Raw genomic sequence first — 25,528 nt, 5'->3', positions numbered from 1 at the left:
TCGACTACGCTGACGAACTCCAGGACAAAACTGACCGAGACCTACTGGACCGGACAGTATTCAGACAGTCAATAAACGACATTCACCGGGAGTCCGTTACCACCTTCATGAACTCCCGTCCCGTGAATGCCGTAATCGGAGTCCAACCACCACCCATTGCAGATGAAGAGCTCCAGCTTCCCCGTGAGACTCGTGTAACATTGGCACAATTACGTTCTGGATATTGTAGCAGGTTAAACTCCTACTTATCCAGAATTGACCCCGACATACCAAACACATGTCCGGCATGTGAAGGTACCCCGCACGACACTAACCACCTCTTCGCATGCCCCCTTAGTCAGACTCATCTAACCCCCCTCTCCCTCTGGACCCAACCCGTCGAAACAGCATGTTTCCTGGGCCTGCCCCTAGATGAGCTAGACGAAGACGACAGATGATATACCTACACTGACAGGGCTAACTATGCTGTTAAAACAACAACAACAACAACAACACGAGGAACCTGAAAATATGCCAGGCTCAATTAATAGTTGAAATATGTATATCTACCTCATAATTTTGACTTACATATGTATATTCCAGTATATATACCCGCACCAAAAGTTATCTGAAATTGAGGATAACAATTAATAAATTATAGCATAGCTAAATTCAGGCTTCATTAAATTTGTATACAGACATATTCGGTTGGTGTCATACCTACTGATATTAAAAAGAACATCACTATAGCGGCAATACTGCTGTTTCCGTGGCGCCGCAATTTAATGGCGGATTCTTATAGAACTCGACAAAAGAAAACGAAATGAAGGAGTAAAATTTTTTTCATTCCCATGGCAGCCGGTTCTACGTTACCGAAATGACTCGGGTTTTTACTCCCGACCAAGGGCTGCCGCCCCAGTATACTAGCCCTGTCTAGTGTACCGTATTTTACCTCATTTTTTTTTTAGTAAAATTTTTTGATATCTCGCTTAGTTTTCGAAACTTCACAAATTATACAGTCAGGCGCGAGTTTGTACCTGGTTTTAAACTTTTATTCGAAATATTTCTGTGAAAATTAAAAGTAAATACATTTATCAATATCATAACTTTCCAATTTTAAACGAGAATAACAATTCATTGGAATTGACATTATTATGTTGCCGGATGCCTGCAAATGAAAATAAAAATATGAACAAAAATTAGGTATATCAGTTCGGCATATCGGATGGGGATAATGGTTCGTCCTAACAACACACATGCATATAATATAACGTTTTAATTTTTGGTTGAGGTTAAACTTGGAAATGAGTTGGACTCATGGGGGTTATTTTTTTTTTTTTTTTTGAAGCGCGGATAGTGGTTCTATACAAAAAAATCTCAAGGACCTCTCTGTAAAGCTTATCGAAGCCATACAATACACTTATAAACCGTGCTTTTTGGTATTCAATTACTACGTTTTTTTTTTTGTGACACCTTTTACTTCATTCTTTTCAAGTTATGTACGAGTAATTGCTATAGTAGTAAACTAAATATTAACTAACCAACACGAATCTTCAAAGAAAACAGTTTACCTACGTGAAAATAATGTTATGGTATTTATGTATAGACCGCATTTGCTCATTGTTTTGTAGACGGCTAGTCTGGAGCACTAGTGTTGTTCCGACATGTACTCGATACTTCCAAATTATGGGAAAGAAGGGAAAGAAGTACTCGTACCTGTTCGTATCACCTAGAGAAACCTTTTTGTAAATTTGTAAGACATTGGAAGTGGTGCCCAAATATATCTTGAGGATTCGTCAAAATGTTTTTGGTGCTATTAAAAATCAGAAGTCTTTTTCGACTACTACTTGAAGCTTTTGAAAACTTCAACCATGGGATTGCCATGTTATGTTATCGTCATTTTGAAAATGTCGTCAAGTGGGTCAGGACGTTATGCTCCCGCTCTTGATTGTTTGAATGCATGGTTTGATTTATACGATGAAGAGGAATGAAGGACGCAGAGATTCTGCTGAATCCTTTGGCCGCAAAACATCCAATTGGCTGCAAAACATACTAAATGACAGCCGATTGCTTCATAGATATTGGCAACATATGACTTAAAATATTTCATGGCATGAAATGCCAAATTCATCAAATTTGCTGTCTCGATTGGCAATTTAATTAAAATTTGCCTTGAAATCAATTAAGAATTATTGTCCAGATGCTTAATAATCTTAGTTTTTGCCAGCTTCTGCTGTAAGCGTGTATTTTCTAACAAAACTACTTAAAATAAAAGCATTATTATTATTAGGCTGTTGCGCACTGTGACCAAAATATAGGTATCTATTGTTCAAAAAAAGAAAATCACACTTAGTACTCTAAGTACTCGCGAGCATTTACTCGTAGCTATTCAGATCTGAACTACACTATTATCTATGCTACACTGGCGCATGGTTTTTAAATAGTTGGCAATATCGGTTTGACAGTTGACTATTCTTTGGTTTATTATTTCGAAGCAATGATTTGATTTGTGTACCTTTTATTGTCTCATAACTGCAAAGATATTGCAATTGTTTTTTTTCTAAATGATAAAAACAAAATGATTTCCTCGTCTACAACAGAAAATGATGTGCGGCCGTCAGACAGTAATGTAGAAATGTGTGCATCTGAAATAAATACATCCCGCCTGCAGACGTCTCACTCTTCAGTGTCCAGCGAAGGGGATTTATCATTTTCATTATCAATCGATCAGGAATTGGATGCACTTGTGATTGGCGATGAGCTTCCAGCATTCGAAATACGACTTATATCACCACTAGGCCGCACACCTTCGCCGATAGACACTAATCCCGAAGTCTTGCAAACACCAACCAGAGGAACTCTTTTTGGCGATGATTCTACACCAAGTGCCTGCTTAAGTTCAGATTTTGTTACTCTGCAAGAAATTAATGCTCAGATAAGCCCACCTGCGGATGATCAGACCGGCAAAACAAGCGTCAACGGCTGCAATAATCTGGAGACAATATTTGAAGGAGTTTTCTTGAATACACCACCAAGAAAACAAAACAGTGTGCGCAATTTTAATTCCATTCATGGTGGCCTTTTTGAAAAAACAGTTACGAGCAAAATAAACAGTGGCAAAGAAAACCAATTGCCCAAAGGCGGTAAAACTGCTACAATAAGTTACTCTAGCAATTGTCGCCATAAGCCTGTAAGGAGCAAATCAAATGTAGATGTACACAGCAGCAATATACTATGAATATAATCTTTTTGGAATCTTCTAAAACAAAGCTTCTTGAATCAATGGGTTTGGGATGCTCATCTGGCTGTTTTAAAACAATTTTATATTGATTTACTATAAGATAAATAACCGTACTTTGTAAAAAATAAAATAATTGGAAGTAGTTAATAAACTTGTTTAAGTTTTACATCTGCGGACTAGTGACACACAATTTGTTTATTATCGTCATGAATTTATGAGTTGGGTGTAAAAAAAGGTATTCTGTGGCACATATCTTACTTGGCACGTTTATATATTTTTATTTAGAAAAATTCGTGGAAAAACTAAACTAGGGGTCTAAGGGTTGATTTCGTCGGAATAAGTAGTACATATTAATATTTGGATTTTAAAATGTGACGAAAGTTTTTTTTTTTTTTTAATTGTTGTAACCGCATAAAACATTACCTATAAATACAAATTGCGCTATGAAGTTGAGGGGATTGCGCTCTGCATGACATAAAATACCAACCATACATATTTGCTGGTACATTTCTGAAGTGACGGGTCTTTGTACCGATATGAATTCATGCTGTCCCAGTAACGATTTTACTCTGCACCGTTGCAGTTAAATTGCAAGGCTCGAACATCACTTGATGTAGCTGCATTTACCGCAGAGGTTTTATCTGGTTAACTATAAAACATTAATTATTTTAACTTACTTCTTGTTCCTATTAACATGTGATTTTAGTTTTAAAAGAACTCTTCAAAAGCTAAGATTTATATAACGAAAGTATTGAAGTATTATGTTTTTATTGTAATTTATAGTATTATTGCGTTAAACGTACCGTTACTTCTTTTCGGTTTCTATTTAATATATTTTTTCTAAAACTAAGAAGTATGTATATAAACGCAATTGATATGATAGCTTATATAGAAACACAGCACTCTTTAAATATATTTATGTACATGTACAATTAGGGTATGTTCAACAATGCATTATAATGCGCAACATACCATTTCAGAGTGAGCAGTGCGTTCAAAAATGCAAATATGGCAGTACTGCAAATGCAACGCGTTCTTAAACGTAATTTTTGTATCAAAAGTCGTGCATTATTTGCAGCAAAAATTTCCACACTGCCAATAAATACGCTAGTACAATGTCTGATGAAAAGTGGGTATTTAATTATTTATTTTAGGTTTTAATACAAAAATTGATGATTGGTTTTAGTGATTACTTTAGTACATCGGAGATAAAATTACTGCTCAGAGTCCGACTGATATTAAACTTTTGACAAGATATGTCCTTCTTTTAAACTTTACACGGTTTTTTTTTCTTAAATTTAATAAAAGACTATCGGTTTTTTCTTCACATACATCGTCCATGACCAAACTTAGTAACAATTCCATTTTACTGCACAGCGCGTTCATAAATGCAACAAATCTATTTGCAATTTTTCAACAAATCTATCAGTTGCATGAATTGTCACATTGACAGTGCTGCCAGCGCTGTATGTACTGCGCATTATAATGCGTTTCTGGACATAGCCATACTTTGTACTTTTATTTATTATAGTATGTCCTTCATTTAAAATAACAATTTGTAGAAAAATAGTTCTAATTACGTCCTTATCAATAAAATACATATATTAATGTACGTATTAAAACTTTTAAGTTTAAAATAAAGGATGGTAATGTTAGGAGTTCGCTATATTAAATATTTTTGGAGTGCCTTGATGCGGAAAAAATTTTTACCTTCAATAATCCCGGGTTCACTTCACTCCACCTATAAAATAATATTATATAAATAAATACAGCAACATTAATATAATGATTACAGCTTACCGAAGATTGCGCTCTTTTAAACGGGTTTTAACCTTATTTTTAATAGTGGAAACTCCACCTGCGCTATGAAGCCCACGCCCAGTGATTATGAAAATATGTTTATAACTACGAGAGGCAGCGCGCAAACCTGTAATATGACGATCTAAAAAGAGATCCAAACATCCGATTGCTTCCATCACATGTAAATAATGCAAGTCTAACAGCTCTGGATTGTTTTGTGTATATTTGTGCACATCCATAATACAGTTGGCTGCGCGATGATTGTACATATCCAATTTCATTTTATGTAAGTTGGCGATTTGTGAGTAATAAACTGCAACAGCACTATTCCCTTTTTGGATTGCTTCTTTAGCCTTTTGATAGCATTCTGCTTTGAGCTGACTATGATGAGCTGCCAGGTTTCGCATTTCTTCGAAATCGTGCAACGCCATTCGTTTTGCCTCCTCTGGCTGAGAAGGTGCTTTAGTTAAGCGATCTTCACTAGCTCCACTGTGGCCATTGTTTTTGTTACTGTTCTGCTGTTCCTTCTTTATCTGTAGATGCAAGTGAAATAACGTAAACAACAATAAAAATAATAATAAGGTAAACAATTCAAAGTTTACCTTTTCTTGCTCTTCTAAAGTACAGTCAATCAATTTTTTTTGCAAATCGGAAACTGTGTATCCTTCTGCAGCCTGTGTCGTGATGCTGAGCACTTTAACTGTTTCGTCATAGTTATTACCGTGAGCAGATAAAATTTCAACAAGGGTTTCTCGTGGAATGCTTGGAAACTTTTCACATAGTTTCATTTGGGTTAGGTGAGCAGCGAGGTCACTTGGACGATAATGTTCTTGTATTTTCGATGTTTTATGAATTTCAGTATCCTGATCATTTTTGTAAATCTGCCATGCGAATTCCATATCTAGCAGTTCCTGTATATTTCCCGGCGATTCCGAATAATATTCGTACTTAGGATTTGTTAATAGACGTGCGAAATCGGAATCTTCCCGTGTTGTTACTTGTCGTTGCTCTTCAAGCTGATTGTATGCTGACTCTATCCAGAGCATATATAACTCCTTGGCTAATGAACGTGGCATAAATACGTTCAGAATAGGATTATGCGGTAACTTTTCAACTAGTGACGTCATTTCAGATTGGAATATGTGGTTCAGTTGCTTTACTAAATCTTCGCCGAGATTGACTTCTATTATTTCATTGATTTCGGGGTCGGCATCATCGTCTGCAAGTTCCACTTCAGTTATCGGTTCGGTTTGAACTTCGGTACTGGTATAGCATACTGCGGTTGGATTTCGTAGCCTTTCACGCATTTCTCGTAGTTTTCGAATATGTGGTGAAAATTGCTCGCCGTCAAGTACAAAACGATTTGCTATAGCATCAGTTATTTCCTGCAATTCCGGGTTCGTCCGCTGATGTACTCGGGAAGCTCGCGATCGCTGCCTTTGAGGTTTCGCGCCTTTGCCAAACGAAGTGTCCGTAGGTGTTGGGGGAATCTCCACAGTAATACTCTCGTCTGCAACACTTGGTTGCGTACCACAGTTGCATTGAAAATCATTCACAATTTGAGGTACTTGCTCGAAATATTGACTGCCCGGTGCATGAATTAGTTCATCCTCTCTTAAAAGAAGATCAACTGTCCAATCAATGTTACCTCCACATTTGACAAATAAATCCCATAAACTTGAAAGCTCTTTATTTGGATAAATTTGACGTAAGGATGCAAACCCTTTATTTTCATTTGGGCAGTTATTGCTATGACGTTCGAAAACTATTTCTTGGTTCATACTCTGCTCATTCTTATCTTTATAGCTTTGTGGTTTGCTCACATCCGATACACCCTCTCGCAACAAATCTAGAAGGGATTTTCTTTGGTGTTCGTTTTTCTGAGACATCTCTTGTTTATCACTGCTAGACGGTTTCATATTCCAAAATTTATTTATCTCTTGTTCATGTGGCTGCCAAGCATTCAATTCATTGCTCTGGATTTCATTTAATCCATCGGCAGCTTGGATTAAAGGTGGGGGTTGTTGTAACTCTATAGTCGCAGACACGCTTTTCTGTTTGGAAGCAGATCTTTCTCTTTGGGCCTTTGGAGCACTTTCGTCGACGAAGGGATTTTCTGAAGTCGTCGATGCGTCCGATACATTGGAATTATTTTTTTCAGGTTTATATATTTGAAATACTTCTTCAGTTTCAGTGTCTTGCTGTCCAAACGATATAGGTGGAATGGATCGCATTTGTGGGAGTGGAACGTGGTATTTTGTCGTCTTAAGCATCTACAAAAAATAAATATAAAAAAATAATAACAATAATACGTTAGCAGTTCATATCAAGTCTAATTTTTTAAAAGTATTCATACAAGTTTTCAAACTCATTCATACAGTTTTAAAACTCAATATGTCCATTTTCTTAGACAATTATTGAACCTGGACGCGAACCTCAATATGTCCATTTTCTTAGACAATTATTGAGGGGTGATTATTTGCATCATCTCGATTAAGAAGGTACCTTTATTGACTCCGTTTTAAATTAGGTGAGGCTGAGATATTTCAAGAAATAATAGCGTTTGACAGGGTGTGTTGACCTGAAGAGTAGAAGGCCAATCTAGTTATTAAATTGGATATGTTACTGAACAGAGTATATCCCGCAGTCTGTTTGTTGTTGTTCTTATAACAATTTACAAAACTCTGTAGAGAGCAGTGAAGAATGTAACGGTAGGCCCATGAAATATAATATTTCGATGGGCTAAATGAAGATGGAGAGGCGAGTTAGATGAGTGGCTTTATGTGGGCATGTGTTAAGTACATCAGGGTCGATTCAGGTCGATCGATTAACCTGCCACAATATCGGGATCGTAATTGTGTCAAATTAACGCGGATCTCTCCCGGAGATCTTGTTGTTGTTGTAGCAGCATAAACATTCCACATACTTACATACGAGGAATGCTGCTGGAGTGACAGTCCTTAGCCGGATATAAATCCGGGTCGTTTCGTTAACGTAGAACCGACTGTCGTGGAAACGTCCCGGAGGTCTTCGTTGTTGTTGCTGTAACAGTAACATATGTACACACATCTAGGGGTATGCTGCTGCGTAGAACCGACTCTAGAAAAGGTTCTAGTACAGTCCTCTCGCAGATAAGCCCGCCATTCATCTACGTGATTACTGTGTTCTTCACTACTGGGGCAAGGAGAGTCAACGGGCGTTAGGACTCCCCTTGTTTGGCGGGTTTCCTTTTTGTTAATAGTGGGACCACTCTCCCTATTTTCCACTTATCAGGTATGATGAGAGTGACCAAGGACAAGTTAAAAACCCTCGTGATAAAGGCTACTCCCTTCGGACCCACATTTTTCGACATTAGCATGTTGATACTATCGAGGTCAATGGCTTTGGAAGCTTTAGCTTTCCTGCTGTTAGGCGACTTGAGTAGCTGTCTGGTAACACAACGTTTGGATCCGTCAACCAAAGAACGGAATATAAATTGTCCGCTAAAACACCTCGCGCATCACTATCATTGCAATCGTTATCCGAGGATTCCCAGGAATCGGCCTGGCGTAGATGGTCACACTCGTTTGCTAAAATGGCTGCTTCTGCTGCGAATTTAGAAATGCGCGTTTGCCTACGTGCACATTGATGTAAATGGGAGGAATGGTGAAAGTCTTCTCAGTGAATTCTACGAAGTCCACACAATAAGTTTTATTAAAGTTAATATAGTAACGGTGATTCGCGCAAATAAAATCGGCGGATTTTTCAATCGAAAAGATAATGGATAATTGGTATGAATAAATGGTCTAATGCATAATATAGCGTAGGTCACCATGTTATGCTATTCATCAGACCAGCCTTGGTATTAATAGCATTGAAGCCGAAGGTGTGTAGAGTGGAAACAGCAAAATGTTCGATTGGCCCTAACAGTCGCCTGATGCCAAATCTATTGAAAATGATTGGCAATGGTTAGCAAAAACTCAAAAGAAAACAAAGGTGGACGTTCAAACAGTTATCAAGGCAAATTCGGCTGATTCGGAGGTGAATACCTTCAACACTTGCACAGAAATCAAACAAAGTATGACTCGAAGATGTGAAGTCATTATAGCTAATGGGGGCAACTATAGATCTTACGGAATATATTACGTATAATAAATACGAGTTCCAATTGCTCAAATCGTTTCCAAGTTATGGCGATGACGCATCTATTAGACAAACTGTATAAATTGTATTCTTCATGACGAACATATTAAAGCCCTAACATATCACTATTTTTAATGTTTCGTGAAAAACATGGTATTTCTGATATATATATACACTGAAGAGCAAAACTGTAACAAAATGTAATACTTTCTATTTCAACACATTTTTTTTTTAGACATGTTTTAACAAATCAAATATTTTTTTTGCATAACTTTATTGGCATGTATGTACTCTCTCTCTCAAACCGGTTTGGTGTCAATGCAACAACAACAACACTAGTAGCAAGCAATAATGCAAATAAAGACAAATGTTACTCAACCCATTTTTTATTTTTTACAATAAATAAAATAAATATTAATAAGATGTTTGGATTTTTTCAGCTCGTGGATACGATTGGGCATACTTCGTGTATACCTCAAGACAAAGTCAGTCGGAATAGCATCCCATACATCGCGTGTTCGCTCCCACAGCTCATTAACTCCACTGGGCGGACTTGAATATTCGGCAAGCTTCGATTTTACATGACTCCATAAATTTTCGATTGGGTTCATGTCCAGTGATTGTGGAGGCCACTTCAAGTTACGAAATTTTTGGCGTTGCATCCAATTTCGTACAACATGTGCGGTGTGCTTAGGGTCATTGTCTTGCTGAAAAATTACTTTTTCAGCAGCAAGACCCATACTTTCCACTACACCCGGCAGATTTTGTTGCAATATGGCCAGGTATTCCTCTTTCCGCATTATACCGTCTATTCGTACTAAAGGACCCACACCATTTTTGGAAATGCAGCCCCACACCATAATGGAGCCACCACCATGTTTTACTGTCTGCTTGATGTGATGTGGCTGGACTGCATTTGGGTCTTTAACCCAATACCAGGCCCGACCATCTGACTGAAATCGATTGATTTTGGTTTCATCAGACCAAATAACCTGCAATCGTTTTGAAATTTTATGAAAAAAGGTCTTTTATAATCCATTTATAAAGACGTACCTGATCCCAATCTTCAACTGTCCAGCTTTGGTGAGCCACAACAAAATCCCGCCTCAACCGCACATGTCTTGTTGTCAGCATTGGCTTGGTTTTCTTCTCCGCTGCCTTTAGCCCCAGTTTTGACAGGCTGCGCCTGGCTGTCCACTGACTGGCATCAATATCCAGCATCTTTAGTGCTTCTTTGGGAGTGACCGCCTTGCTGCTTGTTACCAAATTTGCCAGATGGCGGGCATCGCTTATCTTCCTTGGCCGGCCTCCTTTGTTACTGGGAACAGCGTCTGGTACATTTTTCCGCAGCCTTTGCACAGCCATGTGGCTCACTTCGAATTTTTTAGCTATTTTTCTTATAGACTCGCCCTTCTTCAGCAAATCAATTATTTGGCGTTGTACTTCCCGATTTAACATTTTGTCTTATTCACGGTCACGTTTATAATAATTAAAAATCCACCAAATATATAATTACGAGAAAAATAACGGAAAATTTGAAAATTAAGAGTGAGTGCAAAACTGTAACATTTGTCTTTATTTGCATTATTGCTTGCTACTAGTGTTGTTGTTGTTGCATTGACACCAAACCAGTTTGAGAGAGAGAGTACATACATGCCAATAAAGTTATGCAAAAAAAATATTTGATTTGTTAAAACATGTCTAAAAAAAATGTGTTGAAATTGAAAGTATTACATTTTGTTACAGTTTTGCTCTTCAGTGTATATACAGTAGGGAGCAAAAGTGTTTCCATAGTTGACATTCTCAACTTTGTGTGCCTATAAAATGCAAACGAATGAAGCAAATCAAAAAACTTTTTGTTCTAATAATATGTCTTTAAACCTCAACAAATTGCCGTATATGATAAAAATAAAACAGAATCAGTAAAATATTCAAACGAAAAAAACCAAAACAACTCCCATGTGTACAATTTTGCACCTTCCGTTATTCTTACTTTTGTTTGATTTCTTAATTCTCTTTTCAGCAATAGACATGAGGTTTTACCGTTATATGTTTTGTTTGTTCATTCTTCGCTTATAAGATCCAGAAAATCACTCGTTTTTTTATTATTCGAAGCAGATTTGTTGATTTTAGCAATTAGTCTATAAAGTACCGCGAAAAAATGAAGAAGCTTTCGTCTGATGTCGAAAATAGTATTATTAGCCTAACTGAAAGTGGCTGTTCGACTCGTGCTATTGCAGATCAGCTTAAGATTTCCCATTCAGCGGTGTCCAAGGTCCAAAAAAGACGAAATGTTGCACCAAAAAACATTATTAAAGGCCGTAAACGCCTCTTAAAAGACTCTGACACCAGACTAATGATGTCGAAAATGAGATCTGATAAGTTCCTAACACCAAAGAAGGCATCTATGGACATAGGAAAAGACGTGAGTCGGTGGACAGCTAGAAGAGCACTGGCTAAGATTGGATATGTGGCAAGTGTGAAAAAAAATAAACCAGCTCTATCCGAGAAGAATGTCAAAGCTCGATTGAAATTTGCCCGGGAACACAGAAACTGGACTCTAGATGACTGGAAACGTGTTATCTGGTCAGACGAATCCAAGTTCAACCGTTTTCAGTCGGATGGCAAGCAATACTATTGGCATAGACCCGGCGACAAGCTTCAAAAACACCATGTGAAGCAAACCGACAAGCATGGAGGAGGCAATGTCAAAGTTTGGGGATGCTTTACTTGGTGGCAAATTGGACCATTACAAAAAATTGATGGTATAATGTTAAAAGAAGACTACCTCAATATTTTGCAAACCCAACTATCAAATTTTCTGGACAAGTGTGCATATCCCGAAGAGGAAATTACTTTTCAACAAGATGGGGACCCGAAGCATGCTGCCAAAATTGTCCGCGAATGGTTAAAAAGCCAAAATTTTAAGTTGATGGAGTGGCCAGCTCAAAGTCCCGACCTCAATCCGATTGAGAACCTGTGATCAATCGTGAAGCGACGGCTCGGGCAATATCAATCAGCGCCATCCAACCTAGACGATCTTTGGAAGCGTGTAGAACTGGAGTAGAACCGAATTCCAAAAGAAACCATAGAGAAGTTGGCCGAGAGTATGCCAAACCGAATAAAAGGTGTAATAGCTAATAAGGTTCTGTGAACAAAATATTAATTTCATATCATATTTCATTTTGTTCACTAAAGGTGCAAAATTGTACACATGCGAGTTGGTTTGGTTTGTTTTGTTTAAATATTTTACTGATATTTATTGTTTATATAATACTGATGTTTATATTTTACTGATTCTTTGTTTTTATCATATACGCTAATTTGTTAAGAATTAAAGACATATTATTAGAACAAAAGGTTTTTTTGATTTGCTTCATTCGTTTGCACTTTATTGGCCCACAAAGTTGAGAATGTCAACTATGGAAACACTTTTGCTCCCTACTGTATATATATATAATTTGCGCGTACACCCTTTCTGGGTATTTGGCTAAGTTCCTCCTCCTATTTGTGGCGTGCGTCTTGATGTTGTTCCACAAATGGAGGGACCTACAGTTTCAAGCCGACTCCGAACGGCAGATATTTTTATGAGGAGCTTTTTCACGGCAGAAATATACTCGGAGGTTTGCCATTGCCTACCGAGGAGGGACCGCTATTAGAAAAATGTTTTTCTTAATTTTGGTGTTACGAGATTCGAACCTACGTTCTCTCTGTGAATTCCGAATGATAACCCATTCGGCTACGACGGCCGCCTTAAACCGATTATTATTTTCTCGCAACTCTGAGAATCATGTCAAACGCAGGACTTATGACTACCGGATCGAATTTCCCACTTACGAGGAATGCAAAAGTGTTGATTTTAGTTTCAAATTTTCGTTTAGTCGTAAAAAATAATGTATACATAAATGTATGTATGTATGTATCTGTCGATATCGAATTATTTTAGTAAAGCGAATAAGCAATTACAATTTAAAGCAAATATTATTATTTACTTATAGATAGATATTTACATATATATTTGGTATCTGAAGAGTCATTCGCGTTATATACACACATACATACACATGTGTGGTTTTTGATTATTTCAAGCACTTCCTCTCATCCAATGTGAGTTTGTACATCATTCTGTCTTAATTAAGGAGGATTTTTGATATCTATTTAGATAGGAGGATTTTTGATATCTATTTAGATAGAAGGTTTTTTGATATCTAATTAGATAGGAGGATTAACCGAAAATGATTTTTCTTTAAAGTTATTTTTTTTTTAATTTATTTTAATTGTTGGGGTAGCAACGCGTGCCGGATGCAGCTAGTTTTTAAATAAAAAAAGATAACACAAAAAATTCCATTTAGCCAATCTTGCATGTGTTCAAATTCGTCAGTAAGCCTTTATTCTCTCTTATATCTGCCGCATTTTTTCTGTTGTTGAACAGTACATGACTTGCGATAAGAAAAAGAAAAAAAATTGAAAGCATTTAGTTGCGTTTAACCGCTTCGTCATCAAGCTTGCTCTTTTGTTCAAATGAAAAGGATTTTTAAATATTAGTCGAAATGAGGGAGACTGCTAAAAAGGGTAAAGATGAAATTGTTTCATTTACCAGAAATGGTCGCTTATCAAGGGAAATAGCACAACGCTTGGAAATTTACCATCAAACTGTACTTAATATTCTTAATAAATAAAGGCTCCAACGGTTACAAAAAGGCGACCCAATCTACTTTTGGACAGAGATGCGCGAGAAATGGAGCGATTATGAACTCTTCAAGTACCATAGCTAAAACACCAAAAAAGATTAAAAATCCGTCAGTGAGTGAACAGCACGCAGAGCGCTGAAAAAATACGGGTTGGAGGCCGCATCAAGCCACAAAAGCCAGCATTACCTGGCAAAACCGCGGGAGCGAGGTTGAGATTCTGCAAATAGCACAAACACTGGAGTGCTAATGACTGACTCACGGTATGGTCTGAGGAAACCCGTATTAACCGTTTTCAGTCGGATGGGAAGCAGTATTACTGGCACCGACCGCATGAAAAGCTGCAAAATCATCGAGTAAAACAAACGATGCTGTTGTTGTTGTAGCAGCATAAACATTCCCCATACATGTACGGGGAATGCTGCCGACCGTCCGGATATAAATCCGGGTCGTTCCGGTAACGTAGAATCGACTGTCATGGGAATGTAATGATATAAAACAAACGATGACGCAGGGCGACGAATATTTAGGATAATGAAAGAAGAAGACTGTTTAAATATCTTACAGACTGATTTTGTTGACCTAAGCACCTTACCAACGGAAGAGGTTTTATTTCGGCAAGATGGGGACCCAAAACCTTCGATTAACTTTACCTAAAATTCCATGTAAAAGCAACAACAAAGTTATCGAGTAAAATTCACTCCTAGCGAGTATGGTTGTACCTCATTAAACTGGTATAACTCACTATTTTACAAACATATGTAATTTAAGGCATCTCTATTCCAGCGTTACCAAAATATGTTCATTTATACCAGTTGTTTCATCTGTTGGCTACTAGCTAACGCTTGGCGAAAAGAGGTCTAACATATTTAGAATGTCTATTGTTCCCCAAAGAGAATTTTTATAATTGTAGTAGTAAAAACGGTTTGTTATTCTGGACCGACGGAATCTTCATCACCCACAAAACAAATTGAATTGCTGGCATTTGAAAAGAAAAAACTCTTGTTGTTGTATCAGCATAAACATTCTCCATATATGCATGGACCAGCGCATAATTGCCAAGATGGTTAAACCGCCAAATAATACAAAAGAATCACACTGCAATCGGGCCTACATTACTGGATTATCTTGGACTTACATTCGGCCATTTAACGGCATTTACCAAATATTTATTATGAATATATAAAGAGTAAGTTTGTTTATGAATAGGCTAATAAAAAAATAGTATATCAACAATTCACAAGTAGTTGCAATTTGTGAGTGTAGAAAATAAAATTGTAATGTGATAAACTGTTTTATGTTAACCGACCCCAAGATTTGCATACAATTTTTTTGTCTTTTCAGTTTTAACCCAATAAATTGCTAAAACATACCTTCAATAAATCGTCCACTGTTCCTTTCTCAAAATTATTCAGCATTATCTGTAATTTATGTGCCGGCACTCCGTGTTTATTTTTGAGAGCCAGTTTACCAGCTGAATAACGCCAAGATGTCCTAGGCTCAAGTATCTCAATAACGTATCCATTTTCAACTGCTATTCGTGCGTAAGCTTTCATTTCCCATAACTTAATGTTCGTGTTATCAACAAAAATTGGACTCCAGCCGGCCTGTGCATGCTCTTCAACACGTCGTTGATTAAAATCGTGCGCTTGATCTAGCAAGCTTGGTTGCCAGTTGTATGTATCAGTACTGTTCCTGAAGAAGTCATCAGAGCTAAATATGAAGTCCTTCAATGTGTACTGCTCATTAATTGTTACATGCCGTTCTACGAAATTTTTCGCCAAGCATGATTTTCCACTTCCCGGTGCTCCTCGCAAAAGGACCATTACTTTGGAGCCATCAGCTATTAATTTGGCAATGCGCTGCTCTACAAATGAACTTCCTGAGGAAATGTTTTGATTTTTGGCGCCGTTGGCGGAATCTAGTTTTTGAACTACATTCTTTTCGCCTTTAAATATTTGCTTTGGAATAGCTCCACTACGCAGTTTCCTTTGATTTTCATTTTCATCTTTGTTATTAACTCTTATCAGAAAGTCGATGCAGCGCTCAACTGCGACAAAAAAATCATCTTGTTATTAGTAATTTACAAGCCACGAGTGCTTTATTTTATTTACCATTCCAAGCTTGTGATTCACAGAGGCTTCGTAGTTGCGGACTCGGAGAACAATTAAAAATATCCACCAATTTTTGCAAAACATTATGTTTCTCTTCTTCACTTAACTGCGTATTTTTTGATATATAACTCGTGTTTTGCATTTTTATCAGGAATCACTTCCAAAAATCGCGCTACGTCCCAACAACACAAACATTAGCGTATCAAACTCAAATGAAATTTGCCAAAAGATGGTTACAAAACCAAATAATCACATGAATGGTACTGCCATTTCAACATATAATTTGCTTAACCCCTAAACACATTAAACACTACCTTACAGAAAACCAACGACACTCTCAATTATTTTATAACAAATTGAGTCCTGTCGCGTCTGGACAAAAATATTTTATTCTTAAACTAAACAAAAATTGAAAAACATAATAACAATATTGCTGAGACAGTCGTTGTAAAGTTTCTAACTTATGCTATATTTTTACTTTCTTTAATTCAAGCGGTATCGATTTAGCTTAATTTTGATTATTGACTCAAAAAAGCAGAAAAGTCAAAAAAATTATAATTAACATAACATTAACATTATTAAGGGTTTCCCATCGAGCTCGTTAAAGTTGTATTGGTTTTTCGTTCACTTCTGCCGTGTATTTTATTTTAATAAGAGTTCTGATTTGCCGAATATAATATTAACGAGCCATCGAAGTAGCCGGTCTGATAATACAAATGTTAATAAAACTTTAATTAAATTCGTTAACACGCTGATTTTTGTGGTTATATATTTGTGTCTATTCGCATTTAGACAAAGAAATAATGATAGAAAATATAAATATTTGAGTTTTATTAAAATTTGATTTTAAAATATTGAAAACCGATTGCCATCTAAAGCCGTAAATATGTCTCCGTGCCACTTAAAGTACGTTCAGATATGCATTAATTACCAATATATATATATATAATTGGCGCGTACACCCTTTTTTGGGTGTTTGGCCGAGCTCCTCCTCGTATTTGTGGTGTGCGTCTTGATGTTGTTCCACAAATGGAGGGACCTACAGTTTCAAGCCGACTCTGAACGGTAGATATTTTCATGAGGAGCTTTTTCATGGCAGAAATATACTCGGAGGTTTGACATTGCCTGCCGAGGAGCGACCGCTATTAGAAAAATGTTTTTTTTTTTTAATTTTGGTGTTTCCCCGACTATTCGTCTACGGCGGTCACCAATAAATCCACGAAATTAATCTGCCCGTTCACATACGGCATATTAACTGCAAAATTGTTGTCAGGTTTTTCTTCATAGAAATTATTTTGGTGGAATATTTCGGTGTGTTTGGTTTGTTTAATTATCATGAACGATATGAAGAAAAGACAAGGAGAAAGAATAGCTAATTTAATTACGCACTTGGCTGCCAATAATAAACAGTTGGAGGAAATCCGTAAACGACGATTATTGAGGTTTCAAAAAATTATGGCAGCAATACGCATTCGAAATTCGATATTACATTTTATGATAAGTAATAAGAGGACACACGTTTATGGACACAACCTTTTTTTCTGTTACATTAATGCGTAGTTAATAAAAACAAACATTTATTAGTATTATGTCTACAAACCTGTTTTCTTGCCGGCAACCATTTTATCTAGTTTTTACTTTGAAGTTTTTCTTTGCACTCGTAAAAATAATGATCTATTACACAGAAAACACAGTGTTGTATGTCAAAAAGTATGGTTATTATCTAGGATTATTTTATAATCTCAGATTTCGGGAGAGAAATTTTGTATGCGAAATCTCGCTTTTTAATTACGAATTGGGAGTTAAGCACGAAAAAGTAGATCATCTATTTATATGTGAACGTACTATTATTCGATTTGTGCTCTCTGTGTAATTCTCTCTGTAATTCTACGGCATCTCTTATTTACCCCGTTTAAATCTTTATAGAGTTCGTCAAGAACTTCAAGGAAAAATAATAAACTCAATGTTAAATTTCACTTTATAAGTCATCTTAATTCTTTAAATTGTATTGGTTGTCAAATATTTAGATACTTTAGACATTTCACGTTTTCTTGACATACATATTTTCAATTAAAAAAAGAGGTTGTCTGTAAAGTCGGTTTACTGACGATAGTTTAACGTGACAACGCCATAAGAAAATCTGATGTAATCGTTGCAATTTTTAAAACAAAATTTTAATTTTATTTGTTTGATAGATATTTTGTATGGATATAGAGAAGGAGGTAAATGGAATCGCAATGGAATAGGTCAAGTTACATTTACACAAATGTGAAAAATGACGAAACATTTATCAAATCCATGAAAGGTATGTTCAATTTCGTTTGTGCATCAGACGTTAATAAGTCAACAACACTAAGAGGCAGATTCATCGATTTGCCTTTTTCACGACACATTACACTCGAAATACACTCTTTCATTTTTTACTTTTCCTATCATCGTCCTATTCTCAACAGAGAAATGGTTCATTACCTTGCACACAGGAAGAAGGCATATGCAAATACAAATATGTGAATTGATATACATATGCGCATATACATACATATATATGCTCACTCAAGTAGGAGAGAGCCCGATGTCGAACATTGCCGAATGCGGGGGCCGATTGTGCTCTTTGTCGTTCGATCCGCGCTCTCGCTTGCAGTTCAAGCAAGGTAACGACGCATGAGCAAGATAACGACGAATGAGCAAGATAACGACGATTGAGCAAGATAACAACACATTTTTTCGTGCGTGCAGCCGGCTAAATCGAATTATAAGACGTTATCACGCCAAAAAAATCATTACAAGTAAATTGGCGAAACCTGAAAAAAGCTGCGGCAGATAACAGTATAATAGAAGACGTAATTTTATTTTGGTATGGGAATGTAGCACAATATTTTGAAAAACAGTAAAGCCATTTCAATAATTATTTTACTGATCTTTCATTAGTGCATGCAAAATATAAAAGGCAACTTTCGTATTTATTTTCTCAATTTTCAAATGGTTGTACAGCTCATTAAAAACTAGAAAAGGTGTGTATGAGATATAGCCAATATTATTTCTTAATTGAACCAACCAATTATGAAATCCTGGAAATTAGAAATTGTGGTTGTGGTACGTTTAAATGTCGCAACTTACAATATTACTAAGCCCCTCACTGAATTTAACAAACAGGTAGTTTCTCCCCCTTTTGTTTGTTTTGTATTAATAAGGTGCCTAAGAGCAGACTTGTCAAAATCGAGAAGACACCATTTATTAAATTCGTCTTGTACACGAACGAGGGTTTTAAACCAACTATTGTTTTGGAAAAAGAAAACTATCGATAGCATCTTCGATAGTTTTGCATTTCTACTTGTCAACAATTTTGTTGTTTGACGCAAGGCGTTTTTCGACGAATTTACTTTTCTAATTTCTATAGAAGTGATACTAAAAACATAATATTGTTTTGTTAGAAAAGTTATAATATGTCTGCAAATATATTGAAGTACTTAGTATGCTAATGGTTTAAATGTTTTACGTAATTGTCGGTAGTTTTCTTATGAGTGAGTTCTTAATGGAATTACGGAATGAGTAAATATTTATATATTCTTCCAATAGATTTTGGTAATCATGTATTTCACTGTCGGTTGGCCAAGAGTGCTGAACCTGGATTTCCCTGGTGAGAAATCATCTATAAATCACATTTGCTGTGATGCTGTTAAAATATTAGTTGCGGCTGTTGGTGACGATTTTGTTGGTATATGGTATGCAAATCCATTAATTCCAATAACTTTTTATCGCCGTGATGAAGACTCCATAGCTCAAGTGGGTAAAAATAAAGTGATTATATGGAAACCAGATTCTCGACAGTTGGCTATACTTACGAATTTGGGCGTCATAATTCTTTATCACATAGAATTTGACGCACATGGAAGTGGTATTTTAACTCAGATAGATCCGCCAACATCAAGTTTGAGAAGGGATTCGGCAGAACTTTTCATAAAAGAAAATGTCCCAAAACTTAGTTTACGAGAGCAATGCAATATCAAGTTAGATGCTCCAATCACAGCAATATGTTGCATAAGCCTTACAGAATTACTTCTAGCAACGAATCAGTGTGACCTTATACGTGTTCAATGGACGGATTTAGATGCGGATATAGTAGGGGAAAGTGGAGAAAAGGCATTGGCATTGCACTCATCCATAAATTTGCGTGATATTCCATTTTACGTTAATCAAAATTCTCATTTGAAAAGTATTCCACCAATAGGAGATAATTCATATGTGGCAGCATTGGAGTATTCGCCATTTATTGGAGGCTGTGCAGCAATTTTCAGTGACAATCGTGCAGCATTTCTGATTGCAATGCATTTGCGTTTTGAGCCACAAAATATACATGGCTTTTGGGTACCGGATGTGGAAGATGCCTCGATTTGTAGTGTTAATCACAAGTTCCGACTCTTGGCATATGGCCGTAAAAATTCAGATGTGACTGTATATGCCATTGAAGATACTACCGGAGGTTTGGAATATTCACATAGGCTATCTCTCAATTCGAGTGTAATGCCAGGATCTTTGGGTCCTGTACGCGAACTGAAATGGAGTCCCGACGGTTGTGTGCTTATTGTCGCATGGGAGAAAGGAGGAATTTCACTATGGAGTACATTTGGCGCATTGCTTATGTCATCTTTAAGTTGGGATTTTGGACTACACGTTGACTTAATGCATCATAATCCGTTGCAGGTGAAGAGGATGGAATGGTCGACAGAAGGATATCATCTTTTCATGTCATGCGAGAAAAATGTTACAGGGGCACACATGGAAAATGACGAAGATATTTGTGAAGTTTTGCAGTTGAACTTTATTAAGAGCACAATGTCCATGAATCCTTGTATGGCGTCTCATTCACATGTTTTACTACAAGGTAAATTTACTGTTACAACTTCATTGAACTATTTATACTGAATTAAATTTTTTAGGTGATGATACGTTGTATATAAACCAGGGAGATAATTTAGAAAAAATTTATTTTGGCTCAAAATTTACATTCCCCAACAATAACAAAGAACCAACAAAAACAGATTGTTACAAGGATGATAGTATGGAAGTAAAAAAATCAGTCGATATCTCTAGCATTCTCTCAGAAAGTAAATTGTGGAACGTTATACAACTTCCCCTGACTTATGCGGCTAGTAATTGGCCAATTCGATATTCCGCAATTGATATGGAGGGCACACATTTAGCAGTGGCCGGTAGGACTGGGCTGGCCCATTATTCAATGATGACAAAAAAATGGAAACTGTTTGGGAATGAATCGCAAGAAAAAGATTTCGTGGTGTCTGGCGGCTTGCTTTGGTGGAAAGGTTTTATTGTAATGGGTTGCTATTCTTTGTTAGATCGAACAGACGAAATACGCTGCTATCCAGAGGAGTGCAAGCTGGATAATCAGTTTGGCAATAAAATTCAGGTACGCGCGCCAGTCATTTCCTTAAATATGTTCCGAGACCAGCTGATTGCACTGACTGCTGATGGCATAGTTAGCCTATTTGAGCTAAAAAAGAATGGTGCTTATTCCATAAGTGTCAACTGTGCTTACGAGGTAGATGTAAAAAGTATATGTATTCACCCGGCGTGTATTGTGTCACTTACTGTTACAAATCTTCGTAATGATCTAACGATGAAGTCAGCGTCTATATCAAGTGATGCAGCCGAGACAATAATTGTTAACGTTTGTGGGCGTATTTTAATGATTCAACGTGATTCGCGCAATAGTGTTATAAATTCACTGATGGCTTCCTGTCTAGCTTCGTGTGTTGAGTGTTTTTGGCTCTCCAATGCATTGGAAAAGAGCCCCATGCGTGATTGCTTGTGGTTATATTCTGGTGCGCATGGAATGAGAGTATGGCTACCTATCTTGCCGCCTATAAATGAGGAAATACATGAAGTGCCACACCGCTTACATACATTCATGTCGAAGAGGATTATGTTATCCTTTCCTTTAAAGTTGTACCCTCTGGTGATTCTTTTTGATAATGTAATTGTGCTGGGCGTCGAGAATGAAACCACATTGTACACTAGCGAAGCGAGCTCCCATTTCGCCCTTCCTTTCTGTTTAATGGAACGTAAATCTCAAGTTTATTTGCATAAAATACTCCGTCAGTTAATTAAAAGAAATCTTGGCTATAGTGCATGGGAGATTGCGAAATCTTGCAGGTCCTTGCCATATTTTCCGCATTCTCTTGAGTTGCTACTTCATGAAGTGCTCGAGGAAGAGGCCCTGAGTAAAGATCCGATTCCAGACGCGTTACTACCAAGCATTCTTGATTTCATTCGAGAATTCCCCGTTTACCTCCAAACAATAGTTCAATGTGCGCGCAAAACGGAAATCGCGTTATGGCCGTACTTGTTTTCAATGGCAGGTAAGCCAAAGGATCTATTTCAACAGTGTTTGCAGTCTGAGGAGTTAGAAACTGCTGCCAGTTTTCTAATTATCCTTCAGAATTTGGAACCGTCCATAATAAGCAAGCAATATGCAACATTGTTGCTCGACATTGCGCTTCAAAATTGTAAATGGGAGCTTGCAAAAGACTTAATACGTTTTTTGAAAGCTATTGATCCTAATGAAATTGATTCGCCCCGTTCTTCAATGGTTGTAAATATGAAGATCGCACCACCTTCGCAAACCCAATCACAAGTTAATCAAAACGCCGATGCCTTCAATATGATTTTGGGACCTATTGCGCGAGAGCGCAGTTTTTCGACAACTGTTACTTCCAATTTACCCAAAGAGAAAAAGGAAAAGCAAGGATCAATAGCAAATCCCTCCAATTCCAATGCAACGGCTTCAATAGGAGCTGTTAACGAAACAACGACATCGTCGCTTCCAAACAACGGTGGATCTTCGGTGGTGCGCCGTAAAATGGAGCGAAGTAATTCAGCAAAGGACCGTAAGGAAATATTTTGCATCGAAACCATTCTCCAAAACCATGCTCGCAAGCTACTACAAAAGCACAAACTAATACAATTGGGCTATATGAGTGCGTTTTTAGATTTTCACTTGGTGACATGGCTATCGCAAGAAATAGATCGGTCGGCAAGACTTGATGATTACGTGGAAGCACTTAACTGCTTGCATGAGGAATTAAAACTGCCACCAGCTCTTTTGCATCCAACACCCGAAGAATCTGGACTGTCGTTAGCCACGGATTATACTCAATTGAAAAAGCACTTTACAATCGACAATCCACATTCGGTTTTGTTGCATCCATCCAGTCATACTTCTGAGTCAGGTTACTTTAGCTTGGCTCTAATGGATACACCAACAAGTATGAACAATGGAAATGCTCTGCAAAATAATATAACAGCTATAAAGGAACACGAAGAAAACCGATATACGAATCCACATATAACTGACTACGTAAAATCACGGTCAAATTCGCAGGCATCATTCGATAATTCCCGGTACCATCCAACATTTGCTTTACATGGCGACTTGACAAACGTATACTCATTGAATTTTGAAAATTCTTCATTAAGTGATAACGGTTATAGAATACTGTCAGAAAAATTGAGTATTAAAATTCGTTATTTGCTGCAATTGTTTATTGAGGCCAACTGTACCGACTATGCGTTAGTTTTGTCTATATTGCTTCAAGACGCAGCTTCTATAGGTCGAATTATCAACGTAATGATTCGGTCAGAATCGCTTATAACTTGTCAGCGAATAGATGTAGCACTTAAACGTTTAACACAGTGGTCTTTTGACCGAGAATGCCTCTACCGCCCATTTATGATTTCACTTCAACCGCATATATATCATCTAGATCAGTATATTAGCTCAGTTACCAGCAAATATTCTAAGCACCACAACATTGAAGAGGGAGATGTATCATTAGGTAGTCTTCCCGATAACAAAGTGGAAAGCTCAAGTAATATGGCCCAATCTATGCATATCACAAATATTAATCCGAATTGGAATTTAGATAACTTTGCTCCAGAAGGTCCATGTATTCGGCAATCCAGCATTGATTCTAGCGGGAGTGCAAATATGACCAACAGCAATAATTTAAGGCGGTTGTCGAAAGATCAGTCAAGTCGCAATGAGGCAGGTGCATGTCGACTAATGTAACTAAACAATTTTCCCGTAAATTGTCAATTACATGCGCCTAGTACTTATGCAACATTACGAATTTGTCATCTGAGCGTATGCACTCGTACATAAATGTTCTTTTAAAGCAATAAATGCATATAAAAACTTAGGGTAATTATACAATAGCTGTTAAAGATTACTAAGAATACTGTTGTCAAATTTTAAGTAAAAACTAATATATATAATTCTTGTTTATACCCGTGTACATAAATTTAAATCCATAAGATTCATTAAAAAGGAACTTCCTGTAAGTTGTAAAGGTATCAAAACTCTTGAATGCTATGAAACTCTCCTCATGGATCCAACAATATTATTTGTTCAAAAATGATCCACTTCACTGGTGATATACGGTTCACTAGACAGGGCTAGTATACTGGGGCGGCAGCCCTTGGTCGGGGAAAACCCGAGTCATTCCGGTAACGTAGAACCGGCTGCCATGGGAACGCTGGTGTTTTGTGACGCCAGAAAGAGGTTTTTTAAGGTAATTAAATTCCAGAGTATTGATATTTAGGAGCAGTAGGAACATGGTTTTGCTAGGCCTGGAACCCGCCACGTTAACGCCATTTCGAACTAGCAATTTAAATGCTCATATAAGCCTATTATTTTGATGGCGACCCGGTCAAGCCTATGACGCACTGTGCTTTAAAAATATGAATTTGGTTTGGGGGATTACACGGGTTGAGCAATTAGCTCAGTGTGAATGATGCGTACCACAGTATCCGGTGTCACCACGTACCTAGGCTCTCTCACATGAAGGATCGCATCATACCTGAGGTAACTCTGAATCTTATAAAACATTGCCAATCTACACGCGAAGGGTGCCTTATTGCAGTTTTGGGCTTCAGTGGCAATCGCGGTTTTATGCGCCGAGAAGGAGAGCAAACTGTCGAAAGTAGCACCCAGTAGCTTGGGAATTTGTGTGTCATCGACTTTTATTGTACTTCCAGTGATAGTTTGACCTTGTTGTTGTAGCAGCATAAACATTCCCCATACTTACATATGGTGAATGCTACTGGAGTGACAGTCCTTGGCCGGATATAAATCCGGGTCGTTTCGGTAACGTAGAACCGACTGTCGTGGAAACGGATAGTTTGACCTCTTTCGTGCAGGTTGTAAGCAGGGTCGCCGCAAATTTTGTGTAGTAAAGTTGTAGATTCCTTGCATTGAACAGAGAACGTTTAGTGTAGAAAAATCTCAATAGGAGTAACGCATGGAACTTTAAATAGTACCGTCTTGTGAAACCAGTTCACCATATACGCATTTTTTTACCATAAAATAACAGCAAGAGACTGAATTCTCTAAATTTAACATCGTATGCCCATTAATATATTAATATATTAAATTTTTTCTATTTATTTTTTATTTCATTTACAAATCTTGCTTTTTTTAATTATTAATTCGTTACATATTTAACAAAATCTAAATCTTTTTTTGTCCAAGCTTGTCTGAGTCATTTCGCCATTATTCATTAAATTGC

The 25,528-nt window shown here is 37.1% G+C and overlaps 3 protein-coding genes across 3 annotated transcripts; 2 read left to right on the top strand and 1 right to left on the bottom strand.

Annotated features, from left to right (window-relative positions):
• Window positions 1-2,424: 2,424 nt before the first annotated feature.
• On the top strand, window positions 2,425-3,410 carry LOC128861225 (uncharacterized). Its single transcript, XM_054099183.1, has one exon. It carries the CDS (start codon window positions 2,558-2,560, stop codon window positions 3,215-3,217), a length of 660 nt encoding a protein of 219 aa, XP_053955158.1. The 5' UTR covers window positions 2,425-2,557; the 3' UTR covers window positions 3,218-3,410.
• Window positions 3,411-3,954: 544 nt separating this feature from the next.
• On the bottom strand, window positions 3,955-16,171 carry LOC128861224 (NEDD4-binding protein 2). The gene is made up of 5 exons (XM_054099182.1): window positions 15,945-16,171; window positions 15,204-15,880; window positions 5,623-7,293; window positions 5,021-5,553; window positions 3,955-4,961 (listed from the first exon to the last, which is right to left on the bottom strand). The coding sequence occupies exons 1-5, from the start codon at window positions 16,084-16,086 to the stop codon at window positions 4,889-4,891; spliced, it is 3,096 nt and encodes a 1,031-aa protein (XP_053955157.1). The 5' UTR covers window positions 16,087-16,171; the 3' UTR covers window positions 3,955-4,888.
• Window positions 16,172-19,275: 3,104 nt separating this feature from the next.
• LOC128861223 (guanine nucleotide exchange factor subunit Rich) lies at window positions 19,276-24,303 on the top strand. Its single transcript, XM_054099181.1, has 3 exons — window positions 19,276-19,465; window positions 19,521-20,826; window positions 20,882-24,303. Exons 2-3 carry the CDS (start codon window positions 19,533-19,535, stop codon window positions 24,028-24,030), a joined length of 4,443 nt encoding a protein of 1,480 aa, XP_053955156.1. The 5' UTR covers window positions 19,276-19,465; window positions 19,521-19,532; the 3' UTR covers window positions 24,031-24,303.
• Window positions 24,304-25,528: the final 1,225 nt, after the last annotated feature.

This window comes from Anastrepha ludens, chromosome 4 (assembly GCF_028408465.1).
Source record: "Anastrepha ludens isolate Willacy chromosome 4, idAnaLude1.1, whole genome shotgun sequence".
In the NCBI taxonomy this organism is placed as follows: domain Eukaryota; kingdom Metazoa; phylum Arthropoda; class Insecta; order Diptera; family Tephritidae; genus Anastrepha; species Anastrepha ludens.
The sequence above is the reverse complement of the archived record's forward strand: the minus strand, read 5'-3'. Positions and strand labels throughout refer to the sequence as shown.